Below are 11855 nucleotides of genomic sequence, written 5' to 3' on the forward strand. Positions count from 1 at the left end.
TTTTAAGATGACTGACATCTAATAAAACATAACTTCATTTTATTCTGTTTTCAGTAATGAATGCAGCATGAAGCTAAAATAAACCCCTTAAAATCATAAACAGTAACTATGTATGTATACTGTCAGTGTATGTTAATATAGCTTTTGCCATCATTTGTGTGTTATATGCTTACAGTAGATGTTTATCTGCATGTTTGCAGTCTTTCACACATATTTTCACACTGAACACCCTGTTCCTGGGTGGAGCTGTTTAGAGAAAGAGGAAGCAGAAACGTGAGAGGAAGATGTGTGTGTTTTAATGATAATTTACATCCATACATTACATATAGTGTATTTCATCAGCTCTCGCTTTCTCTGGATAGTGATATGATCAGGATTAAAGATTCAAGAAGTCAATCAGGAATGACGTCCGTCATCACCATCATCTTCATCATTCTCTGTCTGATCTCAGGTCAGTTCTTTACTGGTCAAATAATATTTTATATGATATTGCCCAGGTTGATTATATAATAACCCAGAGCAATTGATCTTGTGTTCGTCAGGTCAGGTTCTGTGTTTTAAAGTGATCGGCTGCTCTGGAGGGAGTGTGATGTTCAAGTGCATGAAGACAAACAAGAGAGAGTCTTTTGATCAGTTTAAAGGAAAGTATTTCTGCAGAGACAGAAACTGTAAGACAGGAATCAGTACTGAGATTCAGCACCGCTGGGTTTATAATGAGAGATTCGCTCTGTATGGCGGTGAAAACAGAGGATTCTTCTCAGTGTTCATCAGGAAGCTCAGCAGAGAGGATGATGGGAAATACACATGTGGAAACAATCAGGAATGGAGTCATGATGTTGATTTAGTGGTGAACAACAGTACGTATGATACTTTATAACTTACTACAGAAGACTGTTTTAATAAAAATGAACAAAACATGGTGACCGTGCAAGTACACTGTAGAATTTTAATCCAACATACAAGTGCATTTTTTTATGATAGCTTTAAATCAAATGTAAGCTAATACTACCCTAATTACTATCTTAATTGAGTTAATGTGTATTCCTCAGTTAATGCAATGGGAATATCAATGCATTCCTATTGGCCTGACAGTTTGTCTGCTCCGGATCAGATTAGTTTCCCAGCATATTTTACCACAGTGACTGTCTGAGCTTGAGCTGTATGGTAAATTTGCTTTATGAAACCAAATCAAGTGAAAATAAGTCCGATATTAATAAGCCTGACTTATCTGGTAAACCTGTTTTATGAAACATCCCCCTGCTCTGATCACAGGGAACTGTAAATATACCTAAAAACAAGAATGTTAAAAATGAACTGCAAGAAACATGACACTGTATCTGTCACACAGAGATGGAGATAGAGAGGATAAAGTTCCCTGTAGTGCACCTTTAATAATAATAGTAACATTTTAATATTTCAGTGCATGTCTCAATGGTTTATTGAAATCATTTTCAGACTCTTCTTCTTGTGGGACGTCTGTTATCCGATCTGCATATAAAGGTCAAACAATCACTTTCAGCTGTGAATGTGAACACAAGTTTGAAACACACACCAAAGTCTTGTACAGAGTGAATGGAGATCCTGTGTTTGTGCTGAAGATCTCTCAATCATCACAATCATCTGAAGAGAAGTTCATCCTGTCTGACAATCAGAGAAATCACTTTACTGTGACCATCAGAAACATTTCTGAAGAGGAGCGTGGAGTTTATTTATGTGGAGTGGAGAGAGACGGAGGAGATACACCACCTTCAAAAACATCAATTACTCACATAACCTTCATTAAAGAGATTGAGCTGAAAGTTCATCGTGAGTTTAGATTCATTTTAATGAAAACAGTCCTTATAAATTCTCTAAATAAGAAATGTAAATCTCTCCTGACTGTTAATAATGTAATAAATCAACAAATAAATCTTGTCTTGCAGGTCAGATATCTTCTGTCCAGGTTGAGGCCTACATCAGTAAATCAGTCTTCATCAAGTGTGAATTTCCAGAAGAATTCAAAGAAAACCAGAAATTCATCCAGATACATTCATCACAGGAGATCTCTGTTGATGAACAGAATCAGTGGATCCATCTTAATAAAGTTCACCTGTATGATGATACCAGTTCAGGAGTTTTGAAGGTTTTTATCAGTGATTTAACCGAAGCTGATGAAAGAACGTACAGATGTGGAGTGAAAACTGCTGACGATCATCTGTTCACTGAGATCACACTGAAAATCAGTCAAGGTAAAGAGTTTCTGTGTGAGTCTGTTTCTGGACAATTTCTATCAGTTAAAGTGAGAAAATAAGATTGAAATTTCTGATATTTTAATTGTTTTTGTGTATAGTCGATCATTTCCCTGAATCAAGTGAATCAGCTGCTGTTATTGGTGAAAGTGTGAAACTCAGCTGTAATTCCCCTGAGGAACAGCAGTCCATCAAACACATCTGTAAAGAGAACAAGAAGAAGATCTGTCAGAGCATCAGTTCATCAGAGAAGCAGCGCTTTGAGTTTTCTGACAGTACAGCAGGAGTTTTTACAGCGAGCATCAGTAATGTGAGCCTGAGAGATGCTGGAGTTTACTGGTGTGGAGCAGAAACCAGACACCAGCATCTGACTTCTGTTTCTCTCACCAATAAACATCAACTGACTTTAACCAGTATGTACAGACACCACAAACCATGCAGTTCAGTCATAGATGCATGTATTTCACAGTGAATAAATACATCTCTGTTCTCTTTGACTATCAGTGCCTCCAGTGATCGGACGTGAAGGAGATTCAGTCCAGATCCAATGCCCTTATGATGAAAAACACACTGAAGAAAAGTGTCTGCGCAGAGGAAAGTGTTTGAGTAAAGAAGTAAAGTATCTGTGTAAAGGAAAGTGTTTCACTAAAGATGCTCAAATTATCATTCGGTCAGATGAAGATCATAAAAAACCAAAGATTTCAGTAAAGGACGACACTGAACTCAATCTCTTCACTGTGACCATGACTGAGCTGAGAGCAGAGGATGCTGGGAAATACTGGTGTGCAGTGAAAGATGTGTTTAATCTTCCCATTGAGCTCATGATCATCAGGAAGGACGGTGAGGATGAATCTCAATGTTTCTGCTCATTCTGTTCTCAGACTCATCATATTTAATGTTGTTTTCTTTTCTCTTTCATTAAAAGGATAGTTCACTGATAATTTTTTTCATGTTGATTTTGACATTATTTTTGGGGGGGATTTTGCATTTTGTAATTTTTTTAAGGTTAAAAAAATGTCTCTAAACTTAATATGGCAGAACATTACAACACATTTTCCTGGTTTTGACAGATTTTTATTTTTTATTTTTCTAACAGTGTGATATTTTGGGGGGGGGGGGGGGGGTGAACTGTCCTAAAAACTGTTGACCGCAAAAAAACAAGCAACAAAAAAAACTGCCTGCTACTTTGTGTTTTCACACAGTCAAAGCATTTTTATTACATTTATTATTATTATTGTTATTGTTATTATTATTATTATTATCATTATTTAATTTTTTAAAGTTGTTTACATGGTTCCTCACACAGGGTCACACAGCTTCATAAGAGCTTACAGAACTAACTAATGCACTTTGCCACATTAAAGCCCCATTCACAGCAAGGACGATAACTATAAAGATAAAGATAAAGATTTAGTTCTAAAAATCATTCTCAGTATTAAAGTATAACAGAGTCCACATCACAGCTATAACGATAAAGGCACAGAGAAACAATATCATCAGAATCACTTTCAGATTATTTTTTCCAGCTGATGAACAATAAAAACATTGACAGCCAATTAGAATCCATCCTGCTGTAACAAGCTCAAGAATTTAAAGCAGCAGACACATGTGCACTTAAACAGAAGATATCATCCTCTGGTGTGGACGCTAATATCGTTATCTTTATATTTACTGTTCTTGGTGTGAATGGGGAATAACACTCATTGAACTCAACTGATCTGAATAACTGCACTATTGTCTTCTGTAGAGCTGATTTACAGCTGAACTTCCATTTGTTGCATAACGGATTAATTTGATAGCATCCAGGGCTGGACTGGGACAAAAAAAGGGCCCTGGCATTTTTGCTCAGACTGGCCCACCACAATCGGTCGTACACAACCAACCAGTACACCATCCTTGCGATCGCTGTAGATATGCATATCTACCGTTCTATTCCCAAAAACCCCTACAAAGCTGAGAAATAAGTGCCATGGGCCAGTGTACTCACTCTCTCTTGACTGACTCCCTGGTGATCAAAGTTGCTCTCCTCCACTGCTAACTAAACCTGGCTTGACTATAGAGAAGGACAGAGAGACAGAGATAATTAAATTGTTGGAAGAGTTATTAAAAGTACACTTAGTAAGAATCCATTTTGGTTATATAGTCCTGTATTCTTGAAGAGCAGGATTTCTAGATGGACAATGTGCTCCATGTTATAAAAGCTAGGTAATCCTTTAGAATGTGGATGTAGAATTCTGCTAATTCTAAAAAGAAATGTTTTTTTTTCCCAATGAACCAGACAGCAGAAAAACTAGTTTACAATTGCAAGTATAGGCTACTTTGTTTTAAAGAGCACGAACCCCTCTTTAATATGACACCAAACAACAATACCTCTCATTGTTGAGATACTTCCCATAAAAAAAAGAAAATGAAACTATACTACCAAATTACTCACACAAAATGTCCTAATAATATATATGATATTCATATTATTCACTCGCCGTTAATATTGCATATTAGTGATATTGTAAATTAATTAGAAACATGAGAAAATATCTACTTCGTTGAATATACAACTAAACAAAAATATACAGCTTTCAAAATGCAAGGCAGGTTTTAATCCCCAAATATCATGTGTTAGCTACCTCTCTTCCAACGTGTAACTCGTCGTGGGCGACTCTCTCTCTCAGCCATACGCAGCCATTTTGATTAATAATTAAAATAATCAAATGGCATCATTTTAAGTTTTTCTAGAGAAGGGCTGAACGGCCGTTATGGGGTTTAAAGGATTAACATTAGAATAGTCAGCCGAAGTTCAATTGAATAAGTTAACTCTGCTAACCTAGCTACAAAAACAATGCAAAATAGCTCATGCTGTGTTATTTGACTTTATCTGAGTGGCTAGTGCAGTAGGTGACAATCTGACAAACTTTAATAGCGACAACGATTATGTTGTCTTATTATAATATTAATTAATTTAGGTAACGTTAAATCATCACACTATCCTCCTGCACCCACCCTGATTAACACTCCCTTCCTGTTAATCATGTAGCTACCATGCTTAGCGTTTCTATTTCACTCTCCTGCTCACTCTGTCTCTCCTTGACTTCCCTATTAGACACCTGCTCCTCCTGCTCCACCTGCTGCCATTGCTAGTCACCTCCATGTGCTATATTCACCTGTTTTTGTAAAATGTCGTCAGCTACTGTAGGCTTGGAAACTGAAGCTAAAGCAGTAAACATGTCGGTAATTTTTGCACATGTTGAATTTTTATTTTTTTGGCCCGCTACTTCTCCGCACCCCCCTTGCTTTTGCTTCTCAATTCTAAAGATTTCTGTCTCTGAGCCACTGACTGCATCTGACACAAGATACAGAGGGGGAGGGGTGGAGCCTGTTAAGAGATGATTGGGCCAGCCCAGTGTCAGTATGGAAAATGAACCAATGGGCCGCTGTCCCTGCTTTATGGGCCGGTCGTTGGCCAATTAAAAAAAATAAAATAAAATCATATTATATCGACCGCTATTTCACTATGTCCGTCGGCCCACCCGGCATTTGCCCGCTATGCCAGATTACCAGTCCAGCCCTGATAGCATCAACACGGTTATTATCCTCTTTATTATAGTGAATCTGCTTTGAGCAATCTGCAGGCCTGTCGTAAAAAACAATACAGAAATAAATGTGACTTGAATGAGTCTTGGGCATGAAACTGGAGTTCGACGTCTAGTTACTGTCTGCTTTTAGAGGATTTTCTTCAATCACATGTTGAGTTTAACTGGATTAGAGAGTGACTTTTAGACAGAAATCTGTTCCTCTAATTTTATAATTTTCATTGTGTATTTTCAGAAATGGCGACCTCTGACACCAAAAGGGTAACACCCCAGGATAAGCCTGGTGAGTCTGCTTCTCAGTTTGAACTAAAAGTGATCATTATGAGAAATGTGGGGGTCGGATGTACAACATGTGCATGAAATATATATTTTTTTTTTTCATTCATTCATTCATTAAGAAATGACCTCATCTGACACTGAAAAGGAAACAGTCCAGGAAACAGAAAACCCTGGTAAGATCCAGCAACTCTTTTTCTCTTCTGTTCTTGCACTTATTCAGACAGGATTGACACGTGTGTGTGTGTGTGTGTGTGTGTGTGTGTGTGTGTGTGTGTGTGTGTGTGTGTGTGTGTGTGTGTGTGTGTGTGTGTGTGAAATAAATTGTTTAAATAATGAGTGAAAAATTATTCCACATATCTCATTTCTGTCACAAAATAAAAATATAAAAAAATAATTACAACTTTTTTATCACATATTCAGATACATTTTTCCTCATTATTTCTGGGTTTATATCTTGAAATACTGACTCTTATTCTGGGAATTTCACATCTACATCTTGCAATTTTGACTATGTACGGATGGGCCTGGGGAATTAACAACTTGCCCACCCAGTCAGATGACAAAGGTTTCTATTTTCACTGTGTTTTTGCAGTGTTGAGCAATATGGCCAATCATCACATTTATTTTGAACGCAATGAGTTCTGCATGCTCGCAAATCCTCTCTTTATATAAAAAAAAGAACAGTCTCATTGATTATAACAGAGCTTTGTGATGCGAGATTCCCATGAACTGAGGAAAGTGACAGCTTTTTAGGCCATGTCCACACTAATACGTTTTCATTTGAAAACTTATATTTTTCTCTCCGTTTTGGCTTTCCGTCGACACTGAGACAGCATTTTAAGTCAACGAAAACCTACCTTTTGGAAAACGCTCTCCAAAGCCAATAAATTTGAAAACCCCGTCCTCGCATTATAGGGTTGACAGTGAAAATGGAGGCTTTTGAATATGATGACCCAATTCAGCCAAGATGTTGAACAAAATTGTACAGCAGTTGTTTTGGATGCGCTCCGTTTTGACAGCCTTGTTAAAAATTAATGTCAGTTTGTACATACTGCAGATTGCGTTTCTTCAAAGAAGCCAGAATGATGATTAGTTGACTCGCAGTTGATGATTAGCAGCAGAACTCGCCAGAAAGTAAATAAATGCCTAGCGGAAATTACGCAGGTCAAAGTTTTACTCGTGCGCAGTAGGGGGGATGTATGCATTTTTTATACATTTAAGTGTGGATGAGCAACTTCTGGAAAAGTTTGAATATGATCAAAAACTCAGTTTTCAAATATATCCGGATTAGTGTAGACGTAGCCTTAGTGATTATAAAGGGAGCACTTTTTGTGTGCTCTCCAGGCTATAGTCTATATAATCCACTCATCTTTTTTATAAAGGGTTTATTTTTAGTGGTGCAAACACATTTTTAGAGTACCAACTGGTACAAGGTACAAACTGTGCAGTTTCGCAAAGCGACATCTACATCTGGAATGCATCTCACAATCCTCCTGTTGGACCAGTCCATCATAAATTCTTTCTTTCTGTTCTTTCTCTCTTTCTCTCTCTATTTTTTTTTTTAATTGAGCCAATGATGTGAATTATACACTTTCTGTAATTGTGTTTTAGATATGACCACGTTTGACAGCGAAAGTGGAAAAGACAAGCAAAAAGCAACGTCTGGTAAGATTCCAAATAATTTTGAAAAAGTTTCTCAGTTTTGAGCTGAAAGTGATCTAACTATTCAAACATTTGCATCCTATGTATGTTTGTTTCTGAATATTTGTTGATAAATGTCATGGTCTCGCCTTGTTTCTCAGTCACAATAGCTGCCGTTTCTGTGGGTTTGCTTCTGCTGGCTCTGGTTATAGTGTTAATCTTATTCAAACTGAAACACAACAAACATGGTGAGACACACACACACACACACACACACTGCTGCACATTTAGTAAATCTGACCTTTTCTCCCTCTGCTGGTCAGAAATACAGTCATAGTTAAAGGGTTACTCCACCCCGAAATGAACATTTTGTCCTTAATCATACTCACATGTTGTTTTTAAACCCGTAAAAGCTTTGTTTGTCTTCGGAATACAATTTAAGATATTTTGGATGAAAACTGGGAGGCTTGAGACTGTCTTATAGACTGCCAAATAAATAACAGTATCAAGGTCCAGGAAAGTATGAAAAGCATCGTCAAAATAGTTCATCTGACATCATTGGTTCAACCGAAACATTATGAAGCGACAAGAATACTTTTTGTAAGTGAAGAAAACTAAAATAATGACTTTATTCAACAATTTGTCTCCTCTGCATCTCTCCACATCACCCTAGCACCATTTTATAGAATATCCTCTGAACACAAACTGTGTAAACTCTTCTGTGTTGGCCATGAGACAAGGATATGTTTTCTAAGTGTATTTACGCTTTGATTTGAATGAAAACAGTGCATCCGTACAGCGCCGCTGACACAGAACAGCGTAAGTATGTCTTTCATACATTTCTGGACCTTAACAGTATACTTTATTTGCGAGTCACAAGCTCACCAGTTTTCAATCAAAATATCTTAAATTGTGTTCCGAAGTCGAACAAAGCTTTTACAGGTTTGGAACAACATGGGGGTAAGTGATTAATGACAAAATTGTAATTATGGGGTGGAGTATCCCTTTAAAATCACTCTTATTTTCTGCATCTCAGATGTTTCTCTTCTTCACACAGACATTATTTCATCAAGAGACAGAAGACAGACATGGGATCATGAAATGGTGAGTTTCAGAACTATAATCTACATCTCAATTTGTGAAATGTCTTAGCTGAAACTATGTGCTTCTTGTTTTGGAAATTTCACTTCTTACAGACTCAAGAAGACGCCAGGCGCCATTCAGATCCTGTATCAAATCCTCTCTATTCAACAGTCCAGTCACCCACAATCTCCTCTGATTCACAGAATCCACTTTACTCCACAATTCATTCACCCACAATCCCCTCTGATGGGCTCCTGTACGCTGCTGTCAGTTTCCAAAATCATGAAGAGTCTCTCAGTGAAGCTACAGTCAGATTCAGTAAAGAGGAGACTCACTGTGATTACGCATCTGTCAGTCACAATATCTCACCAAATTAATATTACCACTGGATTGTTGTTTTTATACACAGCGAGAAGCAGTCACTGAGAATGACACAATCATTCAGTTTCATCGAGCAAGTCATTGAGCAGTCAGTGACATCTACAGGTCAGTGTTGGAAAAACCTGAAATGTTTCTCTGTGTCTGAAGAGAACATAACTCCTTACCCTTTGTTCACACTGCACACGTCTGCGGTGCGTTACGACTCCAACAAGGTTTAGTTTCATCCTTCACATGATGCCAACTCACACCAGGAGCACTTCAGAAGACATGCAACTGGATTCACGAGACATCTTGATTCGCCTGTCTGTCAGTGTTTTTCTTGATTTTTGAGTTCTACCATGGTTAAGTTGGCTAAGTAGTGATGTTTTGTCCAGTTTAATTGTGTTTATTGTTTAATTTATTGCTATTGTCCTGCTTTGTTGTCCTGTAGCCTACACACAGTCAATACACTTAAAGTTCAGTTATGTGTGACAAGGATGAAAGACGTGTGTTTTAGTCTGCACAGGACGTTTATTTTGTATTCGAACTGTAGACTAGGCGCCTATCTTTAGCGAAGCAGCATTGATAGTCACTTCTGGGACGCTTCAGCTCTGGTGGCCGTGACGGAGCCATAACCCACTGCAGACGTGTGCGGTGTAAATAAGAGGTTTTTATAACCCGCTGCAGACGTGTGCGGTGTAAATAAGAGGTTTTTATAACCCGCTGCAGATGTGTGCGGTGTAAATAAGAGGTTTTTATAACCCGCTGCAGACGTGTGCGGTGTAAATAAGAGGTTTTTATAACCCGCTGCAGACGTGTGCGGTGTAAATAAGAAGTTTTTATAACCCGCTGCAAACGTGTGCGGTGTAAATAAGAGGTTTTTATAACCCGCTGCAGACGTGTGCGGTGTAAATAAGAGGTTTTTATAACCCGCTGCAGACGTGTGCGGTGTAAATAAGAGGTTTTTTATAACCCGCTGCAGACGTGTGCGGTGTAAATAAGAGGTTTTTACACTGCACACATGTACAGTGTTACAGATTTGACACTGCCACAGGAGCTGATCACAGTCTTGACAAAGCTTGTGTTTATACCAGCTGTGTCTGCTGCACAGTTCTGAAGGCCTTAAAGTGTTTGATGTCAATTGATATTTTGACTATTAAACGTTTGAGGTAGAATCACAGTTTAAAGATCTAAAACAAATTAGAGTAAGCTTCGATAATAGCTAAACAAATATTAAATGACTTTATTAGAAATTTCTCACTAGAAATAAGATGTTTACTAATAAACCCAGCATGACCCCAACTGGGGGTCAGACAATCAAAAGATTTAATCTTAATAACTTTTTCAAATACATTTAAAACTAGTAGACTACATAAGTTCAGCCATCAAATACCAAATTCATTTGGATAAACATTATAATTTCAAAGGCAAATCCACATTAATATGTAAGGGATCAACCGGCTGGATGTACTTTATCCCGTTGTTATATGGCTACTTGCCAAATAAATAAATAATTAGGCGCGAAATATTGATTTGAGTTGAAATATTTGAACGCAAAGCTTCCGTGAAATGGGCAGCAGCTGGGTTTGAATGAAAGGAGAGCGAGTCCGTGATACCAGGGTGAAAAAGACGAGTTTTAGTATTCTATTAGCTAAACAAACGCAAAGCTTCCACCAAGAAAAAAATAATAATTCAAGCCAAGCAAGAGTACAGCACGGACCACTGTTACCCGGATGAGCTTGTGTTATTAGCTTTTAGAGGGATAACATATCTCGGAATGTAGCCACTGAGCAATCAAAATCAAGTATTCCACAGAGGCGTGTAATATATATATATTAGGGGTGTAACGATACGCGTATTCGTATTGAACCGTTCGGTATGAGGCTTTCGGTTCGGTGCACGGTACGCATTATGTACCGAACAGTTCGTTGGACTAATTAATTATATTTGGGGAAAAAAAAGTGAAATATAATGTTATGAGTTCAACAAGGTAGCCCAACAACCCAAACGACATAACAGGCAACGCCCCTGACACTCCCGAAGAAGAAAAAAATACCAACTTATATGTTTATGTTAGGCTACCCAGTCAGGCGCTCGCTCACTCAGTACACGCTGAAGGCTCGTTGCAAAATAGCCAATGTGTTTAACCAGAAATAGAAGATCCTCCAAAAACCAACAGGTCTGGTATTTGGGTGCACTTTGGATTCACTGTAAGCTATAATGGTGATGGCAAGAGAGTAGTGTACTATTTAAAATCATGTTTTACTGTAAAGCACTTTGGATCAGCTACAGTTGTGTTAAATTTGTGCTATATAAATAAACTTTGACTTGACTAGTGGATAAAAAAACAACAGTCCTATAACAGACAATAGGGTACACCAGCGGGAATAAAAAACAAAACAAAAAAAAAACAAAAAAAAAAACACCAGCGGAAGTACTTGAAACATGTCAACTCATTTACGCCGACATCACCTTAGTGTGTCAGTATCTGGGAAAAGACGAAAAAAAGGAGAAAAATACACGCAACAAACTATCCCCACAGCCTTTAGACAGACATTTCCAACTGATTCAAACAGGGCAAAAGACATCACCGCGGCGATTGGTACATTTACGTTACATTTACATTATAGCCGCGGATATGAGACCTTATTATTTATCATTCATTCTGTCATCACCA

At 37.8% G+C, this 11855-nt stretch overlaps 1 protein-coding gene across 2 annotated transcripts; it reads left to right on the plus strand.

Annotated features, from left to right (window-relative positions):
- Window positions 1-277: 277 nt before the first annotated feature.
- On the plus strand, window positions 278-11094 carry LOC113100287 (polymeric immunoglobulin receptor-like). Of its 2 annotated transcripts, XR_003289593.1 has the most exons (13): window positions 278-451; window positions 543-857; window positions 1456-1806; window positions 1923-2228; window positions 2330-2641; window positions 2733-3068; window positions 6051-6098; window positions 6214-6267; window positions 7706-7759; window positions 7897-7983; window positions 8793-8839; window positions 8932-10139; window positions 10183-11094. XR_003289593.1 is itself a non-coding variant. In XM_026265075.1 (12 exons), the coding sequence occupies exons 1-12, from the start codon at window positions 367-369 to the stop codon at window positions 9193-9195; spliced, it is 2259 nt and encodes a 752-aa protein (XP_026120860.1). In that variant the 5' UTR covers window positions 278-366; the 3' UTR covers window positions 9196-11094. The 2 variants fall into 2 exon arrangements, 1 of the variants encoding a protein (XP_026120860.1); XM_026265075.1 differs by having other exon boundaries at window positions 8932-11094.
- The last annotated feature ends 761 nt before the right edge of the window (window positions 11095-11855 follow it).

Source organism: Carassius auratus, unplaced genomic scaffold (genome assembly GCF_003368295.1).
Source record: "Carassius auratus strain Wakin unplaced genomic scaffold, ASM336829v1 scaf_tig00217227, whole genome shotgun sequence".
Classification (NCBI taxonomy): domain Eukaryota; kingdom Metazoa; phylum Chordata; class Actinopteri; order Cypriniformes; family Cyprinidae; genus Carassius; species Carassius auratus.

Bases quoted from the DNA above. Each gene is read 5' to 3' on its own strand.
- LOC113100287 (XM_026265075.1), top strand. From the start codon at position 367: ATGATCAGGATTAAAGATTCAAGAAGTCAATCAGGAATGACGTCCGTC. The intron at 1,807-1,922 runs GTGAGTTTAGAT...CTTGTCTTGCAG, and splicing joins GATTGAGCTGAAAGTTCATC to GTCAGATATCTTCTGTCCAG. The intron at 6,099-6,213 runs GTGAGTCTGCTT...TCATTCATTAAG, and splicing joins AACACCCCAGGATAAGCCTG to AAATGACCTCATCTGACACT.